At 33.9% G+C, this 25700-nt stretch overlaps 4 protein-coding genes across 4 annotated transcripts; 2 read left to right on the top strand and 2 right to left on the bottom strand.

Annotated features, from left to right (window-relative positions):
- Positions 1-1789: 1789 nt before the first annotated feature.
- On the bottom strand, positions 1790-4305 carry LOC126655686 (nicotinamidase 1). Its single transcript, XM_050349935.2, has 5 exons — positions 4071-4305; positions 3802-3985; positions 3585-3718; positions 2974-3159; positions 1790-2113 (listed from the first exon to the last, which is right to left on the bottom strand). The coding sequence occupies exons 1-5, from the start codon at positions 4215-4217 to the stop codon at positions 2021-2023; spliced, it is 744 nt and encodes a 247-aa protein (XP_050205892.1). The 5' UTR covers positions 4218-4305; the 3' UTR covers positions 1790-2020.
- Positions 4306-8372: 4067 nt separating this feature from the next.
- Positions 8373-12527, bottom strand: LOC126656845 (protein ecdysoneless homolog). Its single transcript, XM_050351468.2, has 5 exons — positions 11278-12527; positions 10379-10717; positions 10146-10279; positions 9644-9804; positions 8373-9086 (listed from the first exon to the last, which is right to left on the bottom strand). Exons 1-5 carry the CDS (start codon positions 12414-12416, stop codon positions 8910-8912), a joined length of 1950 nt encoding a protein of 649 aa, XP_050207425.1. The 5' UTR covers positions 12417-12527; the 3' UTR covers positions 8373-8909.
- Positions 12528-14932: 2405 nt separating this feature from the next.
- LOC126654786 (protein SKIP34) lies at positions 14933-15596 on the top strand. Its single transcript, XM_050348765.2, has one exon. It carries the CDS (start codon positions 15030-15032, stop codon positions 15354-15356), a length of 327 nt encoding a protein of 108 aa, XP_050204722.1. The 5' UTR covers positions 14933-15029; the 3' UTR covers positions 15357-15596.
- Positions 15597-19818: 4222 nt separating this feature from the next.
- Positions 19819-25648, top strand: LOC126655350 (nucleobase-ascorbate transporter 11). Its single transcript, XM_050349486.2, has 10 exons — positions 19819-20831; positions 21605-21702; positions 21798-21968; positions 22324-22424; positions 23062-23197; positions 23410-23460; positions 23549-23836; positions 24277-24511; positions 24771-25051; positions 25151-25648. Exons 1-10 carry the CDS (start codon positions 20150-20152, stop codon positions 25370-25372), a joined length of 2265 nt encoding a protein of 754 aa, XP_050205443.1. The 5' UTR covers positions 19819-20149; the 3' UTR covers positions 25373-25648.
- The last annotated feature ends 52 nt before the right edge of the window (positions 25649-25700 follow it).

Here is a 25700-nt window from a genome sequence, read left to right as displayed (position 1 = left end):
TAATTAAGTCGAATACGTTATAAGCTATTGGCTTATGAAGAAATAATTCATTTTTTTTATTTTATGATTTATTTTATTTTGAAATTTGCATTCAACTTTACCAAAAAATCAAAATATTTTCCTCCTTTATTATATTTCATATATATAACGGGTCCTATAAATTCTCTCATGTGTTACGATTTTACTTAAAATAAAATAAAAAATTCTAATAGTTTATTACAATCTAAAAAATTATATTTTATAAATAGTTAATATTTAATAAATTTAACGAGTCATATAAATATTTGGTAAGTATTGAATTATCTGTTTTTTCATATCAACAACTGAATAATAACAATTGTTCAATTTTCTTCTAAAAAAACATTTGTTCAATTTTGTTCTTAATTAGATATAAATAATTGTATTGTGAAATTTAACATCCCACTACACTAAAATATAGAACTATTTAATTACAAACTATTATTTAAAATTGGAATAACAAATAAAAATTAAATAATTCATCTCATAATTTTATTATTATTATTATAATATATAACGGGTCATGTAAATGTCGCTCACGTGCGTAGCACGTGGCGAACACTAGTACTATATATAAAAGCACGGATGGGGGGGACAAGCAAATTTACTGAATAATCCTTTTCAGTTTACTACTAAATAAAGGTTTTATGGTCATTAACTAATTAATTATTTAATTAATCACTATTGTAATTAAAGTCCTAATTAGAATAGGTAGCTAAATTATCTCCAATTTAGCTTTTAGTATGTAAAAAATAACTAAATTGTCTCCAAATTAGTAGGAATACCTATCTTTTAGTTTGATTGAACTACAAAATTAAAATACTGTATTTGGTCAATATATTATTATTTAAATTTTTATTTTATTATTTTTAAAGATATTATTAATAAAATTAAATTAATTATGGTTATTATGGTTATTATAAAACCAAAAGAAGAATAAATTTAGTATGGAAAAAAATTTGATAATCGAATATATTATATTTAATTTTACAAAAATTCTTAACTAATTTAATATTAATTATAAATAAAAAATTGATATAATTATAATAAATTTAATATGTTCATTGACGAGTTACGTTACGAGCCACGTGCATAGCACGTAATGCGAAACTAGTTGATTAAAATGACTGAATGTAAGTTAAGTGACACTGACTTACAAATTCAAGGACTGTAATGACCTTTTTGTTTGATTTTTTAATTTAATGATTATTGCTGTTATGTTAGATTAAAATTTGCTTATGTGACCGGTATTTTGATTAACAATTTTTAGAATACAAATGGTAATATGATTAATATATAAGATTAGTTAGACGCAATCAATGTTTCAATTCAAAAATGAATAAATTATACAGCTGAATGAAACATACTTCAAATTAAAACAAAAAAAAGGTAGTCTTTTTCAGTTTTGTTTGGTATGGCTTTTTGTAATTGGACTTTAGTGAAGATCTGTAAAATCAGTTTGTTCACAAGTCACTTTCAGTTTACTAATTCCTTTTAAAAAGTTATATTTTATTTATTAATGTGCAATCAAAATTTTAATTAAAAAAAATATACGAGTACATAAATAAAAAGAACATATAAACTCCTCTTCTGGAATTCCCAAATCCGATTATGGTCTATCTACTTCTTCGTTACTTCGAAATTTTCTATTAAGCGTAGTGTCAAATCTATAATTTTACATTTCACACATAGCCTATAGTTGGATTCTCTCAATATGTTGATTCTCTCCCAACAAGTAATGTCTGAATTTAATCGCTTCCCAAAAAGTAGATTTACAGAGCAAATGAAAATCTAAATATAATTATATACTTCTCATTATCCTGAACATATGCAGTCAGAATAACTTTTGATAATTCAGCTCGCATTTTACAAGTGATGCAATCATTTACATAAATTAGCTAATAGAAAATTTGCTTAACATCTATTTAAAAGGTTCAATACGGTCCGATAGCTATAGGACAAAGTCTAACACCGGCAGCAGAGATTTGACGATGGGTGACGATCACAGTCTTTTCACTGTACTAAATGAGACTTCTGATACTACTTTGGCTCCTCTTGCTGTGGCCATGTAAAGCCCTATGTGATGCATCAGCTCCTGCCGTAAAGAAAATATAAAACACGTTGAGAACTTATCGAACTCTACATTCCAACTTTTCGTCACTGTATTCAAAAAGGCTTATTTAACTGCAAAACTTTGTATTTTATGCCCTATTCTCGTTAAAGAAAAATACTGTTTCGTTATATTGGTTTCAACATTTCTCGTTTCAGTGTAGCACTAGACAAACTTGCGGAAACTCCAGTAGCGGAATTAAAAAAATAAATCAAAGGTAAAGAGAGAATGAAAGTAGCCGGTGACTGGAGATTAGGGTCGGGATGAGACGATTCAAGGAAAAAATAACACTACTGGTTGTTAGCTACTGCCAGATACGGCCGCTCACCCTATCCCTTAATTCTGACTCTGCTTGAAAATACATGTGATTTTGCATTATTATAATTTCATTGCAAAACTAAGAAAGGTAAAAGAGAAAAAAAACGGCCGGTGACTAGAGATTAGGGTCAGGGTGAGACGATTAAAGAAAAAATGGGGTAGAAGACCACCGGAAACAACCAGTGACTAGCGGCCAAAGGCAACCGCTAACCTACCCCTTAGATTTGACTCTGCTTCGAAATATGTCATGCCGACATGTGCTTGCATTAATATAATCTCATTGCAACAGACTGCAATTCTTCCTAGAAGCAAATTGAATTAAAAAAATAATAAGTCAACTCTTGAATTTTGTTTTTCTAGTCAACTTTGCACATAAACAAATAAGCAATTTGTATATATTTTATGGGGCAGTGCCGTAGACTGCAAACTTGAGTAAGCAAATCATAAACAACAAAAGAAACAGGACAAAATTAGCAATTAACTAACAGAAATAGGTTTACACTTCAAAACTTATTGAAATCGAATACCTGTGGATGCGGAATCGCATTTTTGAGAGTTCTGGCAACATGAACCGGAAGATCAAAAGTTGCACAGGCTCGAGAATACACGATCACATCCTCGAGCGGAAGAAGCATACCACGATTTCTAGCAGATAAAGCCGAACCAATAAGATCCAACACGCACAGATCCGTGCATATCCCTACCACCAATACCTTCAGCAACACAGTAACTCCAATCAGTCCATGACATGAAAACCCGAGAAACTTTTACCCAGACACGATCTATATCTTATTTATGGACCAAAGATACTAGAAAATGAAGAGTGAGTAAAAGATGTGTAAGATTTTTTTACATCTAATCTAAGTAGCACGGACATAGATACTGAAATCATGACACTTGGACACGAACACGTACAAGGCGAAACGGTGTTAATTTAATGTTTTTTATGTTAAAAATGAAATTTTGTGTCCGAAATGCCAAATTTCCGACACATTTCTGAAACGGAAAACGTTAATTTAATGAAGTATTCGTGCTGCTTAGCTTCCAATTGGATTGATACATGAATTAAACATAGACTAGCTAATAAATTCTGAAAATCCAAAGGTAAATAATAAAAAATAAACTCTAAAGAACATACAATTTTGATCTGATTGTTTTTAACCCAATCCACAAACAAATTGGAACCATCTTCCTGAATTGAACCAAGAAACCCGTCAAGGCAATCCTTTCGCCGGAGAGTCACATTATCTTCATTCTCCAGCCACTGTAATTCTGCAAATTACACAAAAAAAAAATCAAAACAATGAACAAAAACATAATTACATTTCTCCAACAAAAAAAAGAATAAAACACACCGGGAACAAGATTAGCCTCATCGGTTCCGGCAATACAGTGACGAGGGTAAGGGATTTCGGGAATATCAGGATGATGAGAATCAAGAAAAGCAAAAACCGGCCATTTGTTGTCGCAGAAAATTCTGGCAAGCTTTACTGATTCTTCAACCATTGTTGAAATTTGCTTGTCCGGCTGTGTCGGAGCCTGATTTCAAAAACCCAACAAAATTATATAAATGTATACAAATATAATAGCATTATCACCGGAGGAATAAGAAAAAAGGAATTACCAAGTTTCCGGCGCCGACGGTGCAGAAGCCATTAACCAGGTCGACGAGAACGAGACCGGTTTTGACATCGCCGGTGAGATGAAAAGAATCTTGGTGAACTGGAAGCTCGTGCTTCAATAATTGTAGTGAGGAGGAAGATGAAACCATTTTTTTCAAAATCCAGTTTGGGAATTTAGTCAATTTAAGAAAGGGATATATAGAGAGATGAGAATAGGTCAGTTGGGTTTTGGTTATTTACTGTTGTCTACGTAATCTTATCAAACACCACATAAAAGGCCTGCACTCAAAAATGTGCAAAAATTAAAAGTATGGCTCATAAATATTTTGAAAATTTCATGCCTTTTTTTTTAGTATATAACTGGAGAAGAAAAATACTTGTGGGACGAATGAACCCATGATTTAATGGAATATTGTCCAGTGCTTCTACTATTTGAGCTCCAGTAAATATTTCATGATTTATTAATAAAAATATGAGTTCTATAGTCTATTATTTTTAAGTTCACGCTCAATGTCTCTGTATTTTAAAAATTTAATTTATCTGGCTATAATTTAGTTTTTGTATTTGAATTCTGAATATTTAAGTTTTTTTATGGAAAATGAGTGCATTATATTTTCCATAAAACATGTATGAGATGGAATTTAAATATACGATTAACTTGACACGGTAACAAAATATATTACATCATCAATTGAAAAAATAAAATGCGAAATGGGATAAAATTAACAAGTTTTTAACGTCGGGATTTGATCGAAATGAGGCTATAAGGTTGGGGTTTTATAAGATATTAGGCCTTGTAGAAATACCAAATCTCTTTTTAACAAGTTAGACAGTGTTTATCTTTTTATTAATAAATCAGCGAATTTGATTGCTTATAGGAGTGTATAAGTAAGTTCAAACATCGTTTCTTTTTGTTGGTTTTAATTATAGGGTTGGATTAATTTTTAAATATTATTAAATTTTTGGGTATTCTGAATTTTTGACGAGGTGTCAGCTGACACCTAACATAGGGACGGGTTTCTGTTGGGTCTAACATGAAAAAGTCGCCGTCACGTTATCGTTTTTTGAAAAAATCGCCGATCTTTGGGCTCAGGGGGTTTAGCGAAAGCCGTCACCAAAATCAAGGAGTTTAGTGATCGTTTTTAAACATCAGAGGATTTAGTGATTATAGATCCAAACGTTAGGGACCACAAGTGATTATTAACCATTAAAAAAAATACAAAATAGGTTAAAATTGATCAGTTTTCAACGTAAGGATAGGATTAGATCTTATATTATCGATTTTTAATTATGCGCCTATAAGGAAATTATTGCACAAACTTTTTTATTTAGTTGAAAGGAACTATTATCCGATTGATAATATATATTTGCTCGAATATGCATTGAGTTCGACATGATCAATTAAAATGAGAAAGTCAATTGAGATAATAAATTCAACTAAAAAATTACGTATAAAATTTAAGATGATAAAGTCAATTGAGATTATAATATATTCAACTGAAAAACTATGAAGAGTTAATAAAATTAAAATTGAATGGAGAAAAAAGAAAGAAGATAAATATTTTCAAATTAAGAAGGAATAATTTTTTTTTTAGTTATTTGCAATTTCTTATCTTTTGTAAAAATAGGATTTAAACATCATTTTTAAATCTTGACATATAATGGCAATTTTAGGTCGGAGATTATTCTCCGGCACATGATTGTATTAAAATATCTATCTTATTGGACTATTTAATGCATATATCTATTTTGATGAATATAAATAAAAATATCAATTTTTTTTACTGCGATCAGAAATCTTTTGAATAGAAACTGGAATATTCGTATCAGACACACTCACAGGGAAGGCAATCGTTGTGCTGACTGGATGGCTAATCTAGAGTTCTCTCAAGATCGAGGGTTGATTATTTATGAAGGAATGCATGCTGATATATCTGATTTTATTAGGGACGACATTGTTGGTGTTTCGTTCCCTAAAATGTGTAGATCTTAGTTTCTTTGGCCTTGACCTCTCTTTGTTTCCAAAAAAAAAATTACAACTTAATTGACTAATGGTTTCAAAGTTTAATGAGAATGCTATGTTTGAAGTGAATATTCGAGAAATTGTGCAGTACGATTGTGAAATCTACACATGATCGCAGACCGTGTAAAAAAAATAAGTTATGGTCAAATTATTTGAAGTTTGATCAAAAATATTCTACTAGCTTTGCTAGGCAGCAAACTGCTAAATCAAAATTTTTCATAAACGCTCTCTCTCGGATAATAAAAAACAAATCATAGATTTCTAATTTGCAATCGTATCCGTATTTTCCAGAATCATAAAGAACAAGAAAAATGCTATTTAACCCACCATTTTGTACCTCCTTCATTGTCCCTCCTTACGTGGCAACATTTAATTCGTCCAATTCCCCTCTAAAAGTGTATATCTCAAAAAACAACTTTTAATGCATCCACTAATTTGTTTCCACGTCAAATGGGTTAAAGAAGGTGGGTTAAAAAAGAGGGTTATATAGCATTACTCAAACAACAACTTCATTTATTCAAACAGACCAGCTGTAACTACAAGGTAGCCCATGATCGTAAACTTAATAAGTCAATGATCATAGACAATCTCCAATTTGAATAATTTTCTGACCCTGTATAACTTTTTCCTTTTAATATTTTCAATAACAAAGGCTATGTAGAATTTTTTTATTACAAGTCAACAGAGTTTACGATAATCAAGGTTTTGGTCTGTTTTAAGTTCAAACAAGAATGAATATTCTACTCTTTAAGAGAAAAGAAAAAAGAATCTCATGCGGTTTTTGTTTCTCCTTCATATACTCCTCGGAAAGAAAAACAATAAAGATTCTCCACTGATTTGATTTTTGTTTTTGATGAATAAAACTAAATCAATTGGATTAATCAAATTTAGTTAAAATCTTAATTTTAATTTAAAACTTTTAAAATGTGATTATTGATTTGATATTATATACAAAAGTTTCTATTTTGTTTAGTAGCCATTATTATTCCTTTATGATAAATAAGATAACTTTTAAATAAGTGTATATGATAAGTAATTTACATAATTTTAATAGTAAAATTTAATAAATAAACCGTTAATTATTTGAGTGATGATTCAAACTAAATTAATTAAAAACAGACCACATAAATTTAATCATATAATATCTTTTTAATTTAATTTTGATTTGAAAACAGCATAATTCGATATAATTAAGTTAGATTAACATACTAATGCTAAACTATTCAAACCGATCCATACCCTAACTACAATATGTATTAAGCCCTCTCGGGGACTTACTTAAGAATAAAAAAGGAACGAAGGATCATTTTACCCCCCGAACTTGGCGCAAAATATCAAAAACGTCCAAATTAGCAAAACCGGATCACTTTTACCCCGAACTTGGCAAAACCGATTCAAAAACCCCCCCAATGCTGATGTGGCACTAAATTGGAGAGTGAGATTCTAAAATACCAATTAATCATAATTAACTCCTAATTAATCTAGGGGCCTTTTTGAACTTTTTTTCAGAAAAAAAATCAATTTTTTTTAAATTTCCGGCGAGGAAGAGCTCCTCGCCGGAGAAGAAGAGGAGCAGCAGCTCCGGCGTCTGTTCTTTGAAGAACAGACCAGATCTGTTCTTCAAAGAACAGATCTGGGTCTGTTCTTCAAAGAACAGACCGCCGCGTCTGCTCTTAAGAACAGACGCGGTCTGTTCTTCCAAGAACAGACCTGGATCTGTTCTTCCTCAAGAACAGATCCATGGGGTCTGTTCTTCCTCAAGAACAGATCCATGGGGTCTGTTCTTGAGGAAGAAGAACAGACCCCGGGTCTGTTTTTTTTTTAGAAAAAAAATTAAAAAAAAATTAATTTGAGGGTTAATTTGTTGTATGTAATGAAATTTGTGGGTTAATTTGTGATATAAAGTTTTAAATTAAAGGGATTAATTTTTTTTTTTTAATTATTAGGTATTAATTTAAAATATTTAAAAACAATAAGGACCATTTTAAACTTTTTTTTTATCAAAAACCACCTTAGAAAACCGAAACCACCATCAAAACCGGAGAGTGTATCTCACTCTCTTTGGTGAGAGTGGGGAGGGGGGGTTTTGTACCATTTTTTACAAGTTCAGGGTAAAAGTGATCCCGTTTTGCTAATTTGGACGTTTTTGATACTTTGTGCCAAGTTCAGGGGGTAAAGTGATCCTTTGTTCAATAAAAAAGAGATAAATACCCTGAAATAAGGTTTAAAATTAGTTGATGTGTGAAACAATATTAATGGGAAATGATTACATTCCTTGATATGATACTGAATACCCCATTTGTTAAAAACCACTTCCACAATGGATCACTTTTTGAAAAGCCAAATCAACTCATTATGCATCATTATAATTACAGGCACAATCATTTTCCACATGAATAGTTTAGTTACAAGCACAATAGAATACACAATGACTCCATTCAAATAATTGATGCAGAAATCAACTAAATCAAAATTCGAAGCACGTAAGCTAGGCTGATATTTCCGGGAAGTTTTCGATCAGAGCCCGCCAAAATTATGCCCAAGTCGGAAACCCACAAGCTGCAGCACTATCCCGCTGTTTTCTGGTTTCACCCATAAACAGCACGTAATTTTGACTATAAAATACAAGGAGAGACTATAAACTCATGGCCTGGTGCCGCTATTTACATCATCCGGTGCTCGTATCTTTATAGAAAGAACATAAATAGTCTAATTTAAGAAGGATTCGGTAATTAAAGTTGTGCAACCGGGTTACCTTACAAAATCCTGCCCCTGTGCCCCTATCTTGCATGAGAGAAAAGGAGACTGTAACATAGCTTCATTTGCCTTTGTTGTCATCTCGTGGGAGCCGTAGACCCATGAGCCCAAGTAGATTGGAAGCAGGACCAGCTTCACCTTGTTGGGAAGAAAAAGAATCAAGAAGGCTCTTCACTAGGTTAACATCCACATCCACAGGAGTAAAATCTGCATCCATGTCCCCATCCTTTGATGTTCCCTAAATGAAAATAAGTTTATGAATGACATTTTTCTGATAAAATCGAAGTTGCAAATGGATTGGAGGTGAGCAAAAACAGCGACTGAACAAATTAACCGACCAATCGAATTAACAGATTGAACAGATAATTTGCCCGGTTGGGTTCAGTGATAAGTTAGTTTAGTTCGGTTTCGGTTTTGACGTTTTCTTTTTTTTCAGTTTTCAATTCGGTTTGAACTTTGAAAACCAAAATTAACCAAACCAGCCGAATAATCGAATATTTATTTGTTTACAATTATTACTTATGTTGGTATTTACCTACCTGACTGATATTCCAACCTTTTTCAGTTTTTGTTGGTTCAGTTTTGATTTATTTTCCCCTGTTTTGGTTAAAGTGTAAAGTCGGTCAATTTTCAGTTTTGAGCATTTGGACGATCTGTTTGGTCATTTTTGAGAAAAAAATTCAGTTCACCAAATGCTCGCCCCTAGATATGACAATTTGCCACTTTGTACACAAAAGTCATAAACAAAACTGAAGAAAACAAAATACTTCTACCTGGAAAAGGTGATAAAATTACCTCATTTTTGCTGGTATTATCATTTGCACGTACAAAGCTCTTCCTAAGAGTGGTATTATTCAGTTCGTTATCAAGAGCATCTGAGTAGGCAGGTAAGAAAGTGTCCTCTCCTTCAATATTCTCAGAAGATCCCATAATATCACTGCCATCTTCAGACTCATCTGCAAACGTCAGTCGTGTTCGTGTAAGTACAAGAACGAAAATAAAATTGAGCATAGAGGCCTGCACTTTTGAACTGCCATGTTTAGACCCACATGTCTGCATAAATGAGAAAGTAATAAAGCACATATTCTCAACCAGCCATCACTGACATAAATAAACCATCAATGTTTTAGAAACATTGATAGCATTTTTTCATAGGGAAGAGAAGTTGAACAAATTTGTTACAGATCCTGACCTAAATAAACTATATTCAAAGCTTGAAGGTGCAATTGGATAATGATTCTCAAGATCTCACAAAAACTGCGCTTGATAAACTAACATATGGGAAAATAATACGTACCAAAGTCCATGTCTGATGAGGATGCTGCTTCAGCATCAACATCACTAGCATTATCTTCAGCATCATGGCGATTCATCACTGATTCCATGTCTTTAAGGAATTGGTCCACATCAAGGTCCACGTCTTTCATGTTCCTTTGGTGGATAAAATGACATATTTTAACATCAAAATTAACAGCTATAAACAACTCAAAGGGCAATTTGCAGTAATCTTGATCTCAACTGATAACAAACCTGTTTTCTGGAACCTCTGCTCCCTTGAAGCTTGACACCTTATCTACAAATGCTTGCATGTGTTTTGCAATATCACCAAGATCAAAATCACTGAAGTCGGCATCAGAAGAAGGACCCACATCTTCTGGTTCTTTCAACTTCTGTTTGCTTTTGTGTTTAGCATTATAAAGATCCATTTCTTTTTGTCTCTCTTGAAGACCAGCGTTCAACTCGTTCTCTCCATTGTAAAGCCAAGAATCGTCATCAGAAGGTGGAATCTTCTGATTCTTGAAATCATCAGCTGAATGTGGTATAGCAAGAATCTCATCAATTCGCCTAACTGGAGCACTCATCATTTCACTGCAATGACAGCATGATAGTTACTATTTTTTAACAGCGAGAAACAAAGAAACACGCGTTTTCTCAACAACGAAAAAAACATAGAAACAAGCATGTTCGAATTCCCTACAAATATTGACAAATTTATTAGATGTCTGCCGAATATTCTCAAGAAGAATTCACTGCCACAGAAAAATGATTCTGAAAAGTCAAGGCAAAGCATAGGCCTTTAACGTGATGATGTGGCAGAAATCCTACTCCATTTTCTGATACGTGAAACCAACCACAGCTATCTAACGTGATTCTAAAGACATAGCAGATCTTGACAGACCAATAAATTCACCGTCGTACTAACTTCCACATAAAATACATAAGTAACTCCACAAACAAATTTACTTTTACCAGCTATTCAGTTCATAATTATAAGGTTAGCCAACCATGCTTGCACCTATAATAGTATTTAATCTCCAACCCATCACTAAAGCGAGTTATTCTAAACTTCATGAACATATAAACAAGACAAAACACAAATAAAACGTGAACGGTGAACCAAAGAAACTTCTCAGAGAAAAAAAGTATACCTAGCCCCGGAAAACAATTTACTGTTTTGATAATACTCCTCAGCCTTGTCCATCAATCTCTTATACTCCTTTGAGCCCGGCAACAATCCTTCAAAAAACCCACTTTTCTCCAAACTCTCCTTATACTTAATCCAACTACTCCCTTTCCCTTCTTCCCCGTCCTTTCTCCTCAATTGATACACCATTTCAAATCCACAAGCAATCTTCATCCCCAACTCGGCCTCCATAAACCCCTCCACATCATCACTTCTATTCGGCATCGGATAACACTTGGGCGCCACAAATTTCTGCTGCATTAACTGCGCATACATTGGCTTAGACATCACAACAGTAACACATACCAATTCTTCCTCTCTTCCTTTACTCAAAAACCTCTCCATTTTCGCAGCATATTTCATCGTATCAATATCTCTATCGTAAAAACCCTCGGCAGCTAAGGAAATCAAACACGGCTCGTATTTTAAAACCTGCGCTACCGATACCGGAAGCCTTACCCTAACATGATGCATATTCTCTCTAGCTTTTTCCGGATAACCCGAAATCCTATTCTTAACAGCATTTTGAATATTCTCAGCAGCTATAGACTCATTCTCATAATAAATTAAAAACTTCAAAGAATCAATCAAACTAGGGTTAGCTAATTTACTCTTCGGCACAATACGAAGACTCCCACCGCGAATAAAAACACGATTAGCTGACGTGTCAGGGTCAATCCAACGAGGGAGATGAAACGCAGCTTCAATAAGAAGAAACTCACCGTCGTTATCCCACACGCGAATGGACAGATTCGGGAAGCGGTTGGAGATTAGAAACAGAAGGTAAACAGTGAACCACTCGTCCTCAATATTGTCACCGAAGCGGAGGCTGCCGTGGAGGTGGGGGAGCGGCGGAAGTGCGGCGATTGAGAGGGAAAACGGCTCGTGCTGCCATATGTATGAGGCGGTGAACGGCGAGATTAAGTTGAGGATTTCGAGGTGGAGTGATTGGAGAGAGAGAGACGGCGTTGATGATGTGGTGAAGGTGTTTGATAAAGTGGCGTCGGGGAAAATTGTGTAGAATACGGTGTCGTCTGGTATGCGGGAGTTTGTTTGTGAGAAGAGTGAAGAGAACGGGTCGGAGTTTGTTGCGGTTGTCGCCATGGTTGAATTTGGTGGTGGCGAGACTGTATGATAATGGTGTGTATGAGTGTATCAGTAGTCTACTTGCCGCTGTTTTTTAAGTTTTGTGTATCGTGAATGTTCCTGAAGATCTCGTGTCGTCGAGAGTGGATTTTGGAGTTATAATTGTCGTTTAGTAAAAAGTATAAATGTATCCCTGATCTTTTTGACCAAGGTATATATGCCCTTTACGAATATTTAAATTTAAATGGACCTTTACTTTTTTGTGTCAATAGCAGCAATATTATATATATTGAACCCAAATAACATACTGCGGTATCCAATTTACAAAGAAGCAAGAAATACTTATTTTGCCGAAGCAGTTAAGTTATGAGCTAACACATTAAAACGACGACTAACAAACTGAATAGAGCAATAAGTAAAAGAGTTTCTGAGACAGCGAATATCTTGACAAATTTTCCAAGATCTGTAAGCCACAGGCTGTAGCGAATTAACAGATTGCGAAACTTGAAGAGCGTCTCCAGCTATGATAACCTGAAACCAGCCACAAGAACGAGCCCATACCAAAGATTCTTGAAAACCCAAAAATTCTAACATACCCGGATCCCAAATGTGACGATAATGAGCAGTAAACCGACGAATAATAGCACCATTTGAATCCATAGCTACCGCACCAACAAAACCACAATGATACAAGGAACAAGTAGCAGCATCATACATAATTCTAATAATACCTGGCTGGGGCAGCAATGAAACAATAGAGTGAGGGACAATGGCACTGGCAGTAGATGAATTATGGAGCGTTGGATTTGAGCTCAGAAAATCTGCATAAGAACTCATCGCTGCAGTAATCACTTCCACTTCTGTTTGATATATCTGCTAAAAAACAAGCATGTTACGACATTTCCAGATACACCAACATAGATAACAAAACAAATTAAGTGCAGATTTTGAAGGATCCAAGAGATAGAGTTCACATGTGAGTGTTTTGGGCATAGTAGAAGATGAAGTGCCTTCTCACACATGTTCGTGTTCTAAACTTCTGATAACTTGTAAGAAAGCGATGATAAGGATCAGCGGAAGTGTCTAGAACTAGAAAAGCTCAGCAAGCTCCCAGAATAAATATTGACCTATACTTACATGGCTATAGTAAAACTCGGTTGGATATTTGGAATGAACAGTCATAAACTAATTCATATAGAAATTTGAACTGAACAAAGAAAAAGCACAATAGAAGAAACGAGTCCCTTCCAAAGCCAGGTACAACAACAAGACAATCAAATCTCTCTTTATCAACCTTAGCCGCAACCTTTTCCGATATGTGCTTTTGTCCCCTCCCTTAGAACAATTTTTATTTCAACAAAGTTCAATGTTATACCTAGGCACAAGGTTTTGTAATCAAAACAACTATGTAGAACATACATTAAAGACAGTAAAAAAAGAAAGTACCCAATGTTATAAGATTCTTCCAAAATAGGGTGCACATTCAACTCAGGGTTATAGCTTTTGATCACCTACGCAACATCATTTTAACATCGTTATTTTATCCCTGTAATAGAAACGTTTCCTCAATAACGACTGGTTCTTCCTCAATTGCATCAATCACTGTTAGCAGATACTTCTCCGCTAACCACCAATAAAACGCCCATTTAATGATGATGCTTCAGTCGAGCTTGCAGCCTTGTGGATCTAGGTCTATTCAGCTTTATTTTTTAAAAAAATCTGATCGATTCACACCATAAATACATTGGATCGGAGGAGGTGACGGTGGTAATGGTGGTGGTGGTTGGTTGAGGAGTGGAGAGATAGAAGTGGAGGAGGAGGAAGGAAAGTAGAAAAACAATTAAGATTGATTGTGATTTAAGTATTGCCATCAGCTGAATAAATAACAGGTCATATAATCAACATAAGATATTAATCAGAAAATGATCAGACGGTTATGAATAACAGTGGTACTTAAGTCTAAGTGGTACATTAAAACGATCCTATAAAATAATAATTCTATAGAATGTTATTTCATAAGTTTATAAAAAGTAATTTTTTAAGAAAGTGAAGACTTGTTATTTTATTTTATGTCCATTTCATAAACAAAATATAGTTCAGTTTGAAAATTATCACCTCTGTGGATTATGTGCAGCGTAACAGTTTTTCTTGCGTGATTATATTTATTTATTATTCCAATTTATCAGATAAATTTATTAACTTAATTGAATAATGTAATTATCAAAAATTAATTTAAATTTAGTTTCTTTCAAAAATCTATTTAATCATAGTCATGTTTGAATGGATCTGACCGAACCCGTCTAAAGATCGGCCCATGATTATGTATATCGAGGAACAATATATTTACAGAAACGACATGTAACTGCTTCAGGAAAGCAATGAATGGTACAAATACTCAGCGACAACAGAGTTTCGTGAAATACTAACAATTAACCTTATCAAACGACACGTTTTGGAATGTGGATTACCGAACGCCAAGTCGTTTGATGACTAAGCCAGAAAAATATTAAAATAAGAACAGTTTATGGTGCTGGTCCTTTTGATCTTCCTCCTGACAGAGGAAAAGAAAAGAAAACAAAATCAAAATTCCCTTTCAAAACAGAAACCTCTATATAATTTCCACGACAAGAGATGTGTTACGGTCACCAACGCTCCATATCACCGGACGGCGACGACGACCACCTCTTCTCCGCCACACGAAACCGCCGATCCCAAACCGCCATCACCACCGCCATCACTAACGCTTTGATAATCGAAAATCTTCAAGACCGGCTGGCCGAGACAGAAGCACGGCTAGAGCGAGCTAGAGCTAGAGAAGCTGAGTTAAGTCACCGCTTAGAGGAAATGAAGCGATTCGTGACAGTTATGGAGATCCTTGAGACTTTCCTCAAGCGAAGATTTCGGGAGCAGCAAGAACACGTGGCGCTCTTGTTAGCTTCTTTACCAGCAGCTAAATAGTTTTCTATCTCTTTATTATAATCTTTAAATTTTTGCTGTTACAGTTAAAATTGATGGTGTGAGTGATTTTGTGCTGTGTTTGATAGTTTCTGTGAAGTGAAATGAAATGGTTATAATCTCAATTTAGAAATTGTCTAGGGTTTTGATATAGGTCAAGGTTAAAATTACTGCTATGCTGTACAGTTAAAATTGTTCATATATTAGTTGAATCAAACATGAGTTTTAGTGTGTTGAACATGATGATTGATGATGAGATTCTTGCTGCATTACGAGGATAACTTGATTGTTGTCGATGAATTCGGGTTTTGTTGATTGGAGTAGTTAATGATATGATAGACTATGTTGTATCGGAACTTGTCTAGTTAGTCCTATTTTCCGGCAATTTATTTTCGTTTGGAGAAGGCTTCGGAACTCCTATAGCCTTATATTTATAATCTACTCTTGTAAAAAAAGATGATTGGTAATTAGATACCTCTTTGTTAAAATGCTAGTAGTCTACTACTGATATGATGATATCTGGATTGGTTTGTAACTTGCATCCTATTGTTTTAGAAGTTTTTAGGGTTGAATCATATTAGATATACAAATCGAGCACATGGTCATCCCGGTCCCTGGACTTGTGCGTCTGGGTTAATTGACTTACACTTAGTCATTTAATCAATTAAGGAGAATACTTTCTATTTTTAAGTCAATTAACTCCCAAATTATACAAAATAAACGAACACAGAGACTGTGGTGAACCAATTTAAAAGTTAACTGACCTAAAAACAAAGAGTATTGTCCTGAACTGACCTAAAAATAGAGAGTGCAGTCCTCAATTCTTTAAATGCGAGTTAAGTGACCTTGACACACAAGTTCAGTGGCCGGGATGACTCTTTGCTCATACAAAATCAGTTGGGCAAAATTTTGCTCTATTGTAACTTGGAAGGCTCACTTCGAATCCACCATTGCGTTGGAATAGTGAGCAATGAGGTTAGAACGTCTACGATGCATGGAACTTACCTTCCGCATTTCCGAAATATTTCAGAAACTAAACTTCTTCCAAAACCTATAAAAGTTTCAAAGTTATTGTTTCATGGTACCTGTTTCCATGTTTGTTTCAGTATTTCTGTTCTTGTGCTGTCTGTCTAGCACTCTAGCTTGAAAACTAATTTTAGTGCAGTCAGCCTATTCTGCATCATAAGCTAATGGGATCCAGCATAAGCCCGTATCACTTTTTGAATCATATCGAATGTGGACGGGGGTAGATAGATACACAGACTATAATACATTAGAATCATGTGGGCGAGTGTTTATCATATTTTCATCGTTCTTATAGAGAAAACTGCAGCTATGAGCTTCATACAATCAATGTTGATCAAGCAGTTGTGGGAGTTTGCGGTAGATACCCACACCAACATGTGATTATTCGAGTTTACCATTACGAGTTGAAGATTCTCTAGAATGCTACAAGTCTTTAATGCCATTTTACATAACTATGAGAATAGTTTCATGTTCTTCTTTCAACTTTACGGTAATGAATATGAACATTGAATTCTTCAATATGAATCAATTGTTTCCAGTATGGCTGTGTTCGATTTTTCTTTACCGGTTTGGTTCGGTGCACTCCTACTGGTAAGGAAAAACTCTCTTATTAGATACTTTTCTTCTATTCATAACGTTTAAATCCATCATTTTAGTTAAAAAAAAAACTAAAAAGATTTTTGATAAGTTATTTTCAATTGTCTTTTAGAAGATGAAGATGATTCTATCATTTATAATTGGCCTAATTGTAAAAAAAAAATCAAATATTTACATATATTTGCAATTTAAATTAAACTTTTTAATTTTTGTAATGCTAAACTAATTTGATAATTTTATTACAGTTTTATTCATTTTTTTCGAACAATCTAATTTTTTTTCAATCTTCCACCTCAATGCAATATATATTTAATTTATTTGGATTTTTTTGATAATTTTTAGTTTCAAAATTTCTTTCTATTTTTGCTTCAAAGTGAGAGAATATTGAATTACATTTTAATGTAATTTTTGAATTAAATTTTGAAATTTTGAAAAATGAGTTTTGCGGAGTTAGTATATAAATTCAACTGAAAATTTATGGAATTGTAGTGAATAAATAAAATTGTTATAAAAATTAAAAGATTTGATTTAATTAGGAAAAGAGAAAAAAATGTAAATATGTGAAAAAAATGGATTATTTTTTATTAAATTAGGCTTTTATACTTGTCAAATTCATGAACCAAATAATTAGTGATGTCTTATAATGATTAATCACTAAAACTACTGTAGTCCTACTGATGTTTGTGGAAATAAAATTACTAATCAATCTGATACTCCACAATTTTACCAAATGGAAATCAATCCTCTTTATTGACTTTGGATAGCAACTATCCAACTCAATTATCCAGACAAGACACCATACAAGGTCGACTATATCCAAATATTTACCTTAATTCACACACATTACTTTAACAATAAACAGTTTAACTTTAAAATGAACGAGAAAGATTAAGATAAAATGTGAAAATGCACTTTAGGCACTAACTATGGTCTTTATAAATGCTAGCAAGCAATTAAAATGATTGCTATTTTTCAATCATAATACTTGTTTTGCCAATTGCATTCTTATTGGAGCAAAGGGTCATTCTATCTAACTGAGTCGAATTCAGATTTTATTTATTCTATCAAATTTGAACTTAAACTCCTAACTAAAATTTAATCGAATTCTAGTTGAGTTTCAAATAACTCCGCCCCAACCGATTACACTCATGATCCCATGTCATCTGAACTCATTGCCATAGAAATTCCGTTTCTTTTGAGATGCAATTGACATTTACTTGAAAAATTAATATACACAAGCTAACATAATTAATCTTTACAGAAAACTATAAAAAAAATAGCAAAACAAAGTATATTAGATAAAAGAATAAAAAAAATTATATCAAATTAGATTAACAAAGAAAGGAATAGAAAAAAAACGTATAACTAAAAAAACTAACGATTTTTTTTGTATTTCAGAGGAATTGTACAACACTTTTCAAATTACATTTCAGTTTTAATTATACAATATATGCTATGGAAGATATTGTGTTAATTCCATAAAAAATCATGACCTTTACACGAAATTTCATTTTAATCACGACTTTTTAAAGCATATAAAATCATGAACTTTCATTTTTTTTCAAATCTATCATCAAATTAATTTTCAGCGTATTTTTGCTAACATGGCAACCGGAATCCGGCTGATTTGAAAAAAAAAGAGAGGTAAAAATACACTGGAAAATAATCGGTGATAGATTTGAAAAAAATAAAAGGTCATGGTTTTATATGACAACTTTTAAAAGTCGTGATTAAAATAAAATTTCGTGTAAAATTCGTGATTTTTTTATGAAATTAACCCAAAGATATTTGATAGACTCTTCTTCTCAACTAAAAATTACAACAATCAAAACTATTTACTCAAATTATAGTTGTAAAATCCAAAATTAGCAATTCATCCTGAAAAAACTTTTTAAGGTGATAGTGTGAGCAAGAAGATACTTCAAATGCAAGGAATCAATGAGATTATGATTAGTCAGTAGCCATTACTAATTAACAACAACAACTTCAACTAAAAGGGAGCCTTTTTATTAAAGCTATAAAGATGCATAAAAAGTGAGAAACAAAAATTCCCATAAAATACAATTATTCCAATGGACTTAGCAAAAATATATATTTAGATCCCTATGCTATTATATTTTTAAAAATTGGACCCCTCTAATTTTTATGTTAAGATTGAGTTTCTATAACTGTATTCCACGAACCGCTTGTGCTGTTGTGATAATTTAATCGTTTTTAACTTTAATTTTTAATGGGTCTGTTCATTTTTATTTTTGTTGAAAATCAATCCCTCAATTGACTTTTTTCAGTCTGATTCGATATCATTAACAATTTTTGTAATAGGGAGAACCAATGTCCACAAATCTAAAAGTTATAAATTACAGTGGAGGGACTTAATTCAAAAAATTTAATAGTATAAGGACTCAAATATACTTTTTGAAATAAATTTTCTGTTTTTTTTGTTTCTCAATATATACAAAAAGGATACACAATCTTCCCCACTGTCCACTTTTTTTTTTTTTTTTTTTTTTTAACAGAGATAGAACTACAGTATTACAAACAAACTATAGATATACACTACTATTTACAAATTTAAACGCCATCCACGCCATCCACATCGTTTACGTTGAATACATCGCTATCCCGAGCTCGCCAAACATGGCGGACGATGCCGCAGCCGCTTGCTTCTGACGCTTCGAACCTTCCTCCAAATATCTTCAATATCTTCATCTTCTTTATCCATGAGGGGATTCGAACCCACGCCCCCTTGGACTTGATGCCTCACTCTTAGCCAACTGAGCTAGAGGTCATTGGCTCCCCACTGTCCACTAATCTACCTGTATTCTCAACGGCCAATTAGGGGCAAAACCGTCATTCTATCCCTCTGTCTGAAAGCAACAACTGAAGTAAAAGAGTTTCAATTTACACTTGAAGCTCAGTCTGCTCAAATCTTCAATTTAATTATCACCATTATTACCAAATTAAACATCAAAATTTACACAAATTAAATCATACCCTTCTCTTATAATCTCTTAATTTACACAATGATGCCCCTCTCCCACCAATTCTTGCTTTTCTTTGCTTCTACTCACTAATTCTTTTTTCTTCAAGAACATAATAAAGTTCTGATCTTTCACTCTGTTTTTAGGAGTTTTTTTCTTGGAAAAGTATTACCAATTATAGAAGGAGCTGAAATGGAAACTGGGTCCAGCTCAAATTCTGCAAATAAGAAGGAGAAGCAGCAAAAACAGGGAGATAATAATAGTAGTAGAAATAATAGGATAAAATCGAAGCTAAGCTCTATGTTGCCAAAGATTGAGCCGTTTGTGCCCAGAACAGATCATCTTAATCCAAGGGAGTTGAGATCTTGGGCTAAAAGAACTGGTTTTGTCTCTACTTTTTCAAGTGAAACTGCTAAAACTAACAGTGGGAAGTTTGATAGTAGTGGTGAACATCATAACAATGGTGGGTCTTCTCCTAAGATTGAGATTGACCCGGTTTTGGGTCGGACTAGGCCTTCTAGAGGGTTAGAGATCGAACCGGAGCCGGGTGCTGGGGGTAGACCAGGTAATGGGTTAAGGAGAGTTGAGGATCAGTCTGTTTTGAGAGTTAAAGGAGATGAAAGGAAAGTGGAGGTAGATGGAAATGGAGTTAGAGTTGGTAATGGGAGTGGGAATGGAATCAAGAATGGAAATGAAAACCAAAACCAAAACCAAAACCCAGTAGTTGGTCCTGGTTTAGAGGCAAAGAAAGAGGAAGAAAATGGTGGAAATGAGATTGGAATTGAGATGTATCCTGGTGGAGATGAAACTGATGATGGAGGGTGGCATAGACAGAGTGGAATGAGAATTGGTTTGAGGGATAATCCTGGTTTTGGTTAGTGTCTTTACTTTGTATCTTGTCATTGTTTGTTTGTATCTTGATTCAATTTTAACACTTGAAGATGGAAAAAATAGTAATAGTATAGACAATGTATGATGAGTTATGAAGTCTACTTGAAAGAGCTAGCTAGTGAATACCTTTATGTTACGGCACACTAGAACTTAGTGTCGTTATTGCGATGATTCTGTCAAGATCGTGTTAGACATGAACTAATAACACTCATGCAATAGATGAATAAGAAAGACTTCCGAGGATTTGTGTGTTGGATCTTGTTGATTCCATATGCATTTTCATTTTTGTTCTCTAATTTATGGCAATTTTGCATAGTCTAGTTCAATTGCAAATTGTTTTGCTTGCTTATGGTTTATGTTGCACGCAAACTTGTCGAGTCTTACATTTATGTGTTTGTTTTTGTTTCTGAAAAATACTTCTGAAACTTCAAAATTTTATTTTCATTACTTATTCTTGTAAAAATGTGGTTTCGCCATTTATCATTTCAGTGTTTTCTGTTTCGTTGTTTCTGTTTCCGTGTAACATAGCTTATGGTTCTTCCATTAAATGATCGAGAACATGTCCATTTAGTTTCCAAGGTCATGCTTCTATGTTTTTGAAAGTTTCCAGTTCCATAATAGATCAGTTTGAGCTGAAATGCTACAAATGAACTTTTGCAATTCAAACGTTTTTGAATGATTTCTCGTGGATTCTCATTCATTTGATGAAAAGAATTTTTTCCTCTGATCCTTGGTTGTTTTGTCTTTTGATTGCAGTACCACTTATTTACTATGGTCTGCAACACTATTTATCATTGGCTGGCTCGCTGATTTTCATCCCCTTGATCATTGTACCGGCCATGGGAGGAACAGATGTAAGAACTAATTCTCACGGGTATCTTTGTGCTTGATACAATTAATGAAAGGTGTTAACAAAGCTTTTTTACTTGCTTTATATAAATGATGACAGATAGACACTTCTACGGTGATTTCAACGATGCTGCTGATCTCCGGCATAACAACAATATTACATTCTTATTTTGGTACGAGACTTCCGCTAGTTCAAGGTAGTTCATTTGTGTTTTTGGCACCAGCATTAGTTATCATGAATGCACGGGAATATCGGAATCTCTCGGAACATGTAAGTTTAATGTGAGAAAAGAAATCTTTAAAGTGATGTATGTTGACTTTAACTAATGATTGTTAATGGTTGATTGCCGCAAGTGTATTTCAGTCACCAAATTATTAGAATGTCCTTGTATAGAACTTTTCTTCTCCAAAGTTGCCAAACTAAAATATTAAGCGTTATAAAATTAAACTTTTGACAAAATATGATATAGACTTGCTTATTTACTGAAAGCTTAATATGGAAACAGCTTCTTCTACTTCTGCATCTCCATATTTCAAGCATTAGAGCAGCGATGCAATTGTTTGAGCGCTTTATTTTGTTTTTGCTATTGCGAACTTCTTTAGCTTTTCATTCACTTTAACTGCAGAAATTCAGACACATAATGAGAGAGCTCCAGGGAGCTATAATTGTTGGTTCAATATTTCAAAGCATATTGGGTTTTACTGGTTTAATGTCTCTTCTTATAAGGTAAGCAAAACCTTGCTGATAAAAATGTTGCACTTGTCTTGAGATTAGAATGATTCTCCTGTTATTGAATTCATACAAGCTACTTTTGTCTACTCTGTCATCTTGATGCTACTTGCATGAGATTTTTAGCTAAGCTAATTCTCAACGTCTGCATTTAATGAATGATTAAATGCTAAGTCATAATTCTTCTTTACCTATCCACTTCTCCTTACTTTAAAATCTAGATTTTGAGCTAAGGGTTATCGCATCATGGTCAATTAACTTACACTTATATTAAGGGACGGTACGAGTTCAAGGACCGCGATGACCCAATTTGGGGGGTTAGTTAACTTAAAAATATAGAGTATTGTCCCTAATTGACCTAAAAATATGAGTTTGTCCTTAATTGATTAAAATGGCTAAGTATAAGTTAATTGATTATGATGCACAAGTGCAGGGACCGTAATGACCCTTTGTTCTCTAGATTTTTGTAGAAATTTCGTTATGAAAGAAAGAAAATTAACATTCTGTATTAGTGTCTTGATCGGTCAATGTTTTCGTTGTTTCCTTTTACAAAACGGTATAATTTATTTTCAAAAGACTGAAAGTTCAAAAATCTGTCTGATGATAATTTCCTGATGTAAAAAATGTCTTGCAGATTGATTAATCCAGTTGTGGTTGCACCAACTGTTGCTGCAGTAGGTCTAGCATTTTTCAGCTATGGTTTTCCGCAAGCTGGTAGTTGTGTGGAAATTAGCATACCTCTGATACTATTGGTTCTTATATTTTCTCTGGTAAATATGATCCTTGAATACAACTATCTATCCAAATGTATAATCTTTTAAATTTGAAAATTAATGGGTAAATCGACACATTCAATATTCTTATTTTCAGTGAACAAGACTATTATGCTAACCTTTAGCCTTCAGCCACCGTAGTTCATTTAACTATCTCATGAAAAAGGTTAAAAAATTTAATTTCTAATGTTCATTTTTCTCCTTATTAGTATCTCCGTGGAATATCTATCTTTGGACACCGCATTTTCAGAGTTTATGCAGTAAGTTAACTACCTTTTCTAATTTTTGCCCTTGTATCGGCAAATGCTGTCATCATTAATAGGATTGAAATATCTTTTGTCAGCGCAGGTCCCTCTGAGTGTTATATTTATATGGACGTATGCATTTTTTCTGACAGCCGGTGGAGCGTATAATTACAAAGGATGCAGCCCTGACGTACCGAGTTCAAATATTTTGCTCGACTCTTGTAGAAAGCATGCATATACCATGCAGCGTTGCCGGACTGATGTTTCTAATGCATGGAGAACTGCTGCCTGGGTCAGAATTCCGTACCCTTTACAATGGGGCATTCCGGTCTTCCATCTAAGGACATCCTTGATCATGATTATAGTATCACTGGTTGCGTCAGTGGATTCGGTTAGTAGCTCCAAATACAAATGAACTTAACATGACATTCAAAAATAATTATTTTCTTTTCTAGTTCTTGAAAAATTTCTTAACCACCAACTTTACACTAAAGTCTAAACTGTATACCACAAAATTTACATTACTTCATTTTGAATAGAAAACTAGAATGAAAGTCGGCAGCAGATGATAAAGCGGTTGGCAAAACAAATGCATTAAATTTGGAAGCCATTCTGACAGGATATACTTTCCGTTACGTACGAAAAAAGACTTTTTGAGCACCTACAAATTAACAAAACAGATAAATGGATAAAGCAAGGCTTGTGGCTCAAGTTTTCAAGGAAGCGATAATAGAGACGCCAAGCTGATTGTTTGATTTTAAGGATGTTACAGTTTTCTTCAAAATGAGATAATGGAATGTCGCTGATATTAATACTAATACCATGGCACAGGTTGGAACGTATCACTCAACATCCTTGCTAATTAACTCAAAGCCTCCGACCCCTGGAATTGTCAGCAGAGGAATTGCATTAGAGGGCTTCTGCAGCATATTGGCTGGACTTTGGGGTTCAGGCACCGGTTCAACCACTTTGACGGAAAACGTCCATACCATCAATTCAACCAAAGTGGCTAGTCAGAGAGCTGTTGTTATTGGAGCAGTTTTCTTGATCCTGTTCTCATTTGTAGGTATGCCTTGAACTAGTTCTAAAATTAACCCCAAGATTGTTTTTAGGAATAATTACTATAATTCCCCTGAAGTTAGGTCATGAATACTAGTTCATCACTGTCTTTTTCAAAGTGAATTACTTACTTCCCTTTGAAGTTTAAGCTGTTTAACGGTTCCTCGTTGAAATGTCGATGTCATCAAGGACTTAACTGATAGAAATAAAGTTAAATATAGTTTATTAGAGTAATTAATTCTGACATATTTTCTTGGGTTTAATAGGAAAAGTGGGTGCAATTCTTGCTTCAATACCACTAGCATTAGCTGCTGCCGTACTTTGCTTCATGTGGGGCCTTATTGCAGCATTAGGTCTCTCCACTTTGCAGTACAGTCAAACTGCGAGCTTTAGAAATATCGCGATAGTAGGCGTTTCTTTGTTCCTTGGTTTGTCGATTCCCGCCTATTTCCAGCAGTATCAACCTGAATCCAGCTTAATATTACCAAGCTATTTCGTTCCCTATGCAGCAGCATCAAATGGACCAGTCCACACCAGCAGCGACCAGGTAATGTCCCCGGAAACTGCTGCTTTTTTTTATTCAAATTGCATATTATGATCAAACTACCTAGATTTATTTCGTTATTCTTCTTCCTGCATCGGTCAGTTTGATTTTGCGATAAATGCACTCATGTCCTTGAACATGGTGGTGACATTCCTGGTAGCATTTGTGCTCGATAACACAGTTCCCGGTACCCGACAAGAACGCGGGGTGTATATATGGTCACATCCTGAAGATTTGGCTACTGATCCGTCTTTACATGCTGATTATTCCCTTCCCGAAAAAGTTTGCCGGTTTTTCTGTTGTTCTAGATGCTTGTATACATAATTGTTCAGAAGAATGTTCAATTGCATTACCTTTAGCAGATCACAACCCCAGCATATGCTCTTGAGTAGTTTGTGAAGTTCTTCTTAGGTCAGTTCCGGTTGGGTCGGGTCGGGTCGAGACGGAAATATTTGCTTAGATTGGGACTATGAAGATTGAAGATAATGTAGCTCACAGAAAGTATAGCTATTGTAATCTATAGATTTTAAGAAACTTCATATATCACTTAATTAATGACATTTTATTTTGTATTATAAATAATTATCATAGTTGTATTCAGATTCTGTCAATAGTCAAAAAACATTCTTTAAAAGAAAGGGGTAAGTTTCAC

The sequence above is a fragment of the Mercurialis annua genome, linkage group LG7 (genome assembly GCF_937616625.2).
Source record: "Mercurialis annua linkage group LG7, ddMerAnnu1.2, whole genome shotgun sequence".
NCBI classification, from domain to species: Eukaryota; Viridiplantae; Streptophyta; class Magnoliopsida; order Malpighiales; family Euphorbiaceae; genus Mercurialis; species Mercurialis annua.
The sequence above is the reverse complement of the archived record's forward strand: the minus strand, read 5'-3'. Positions and strand labels throughout refer to the sequence as shown.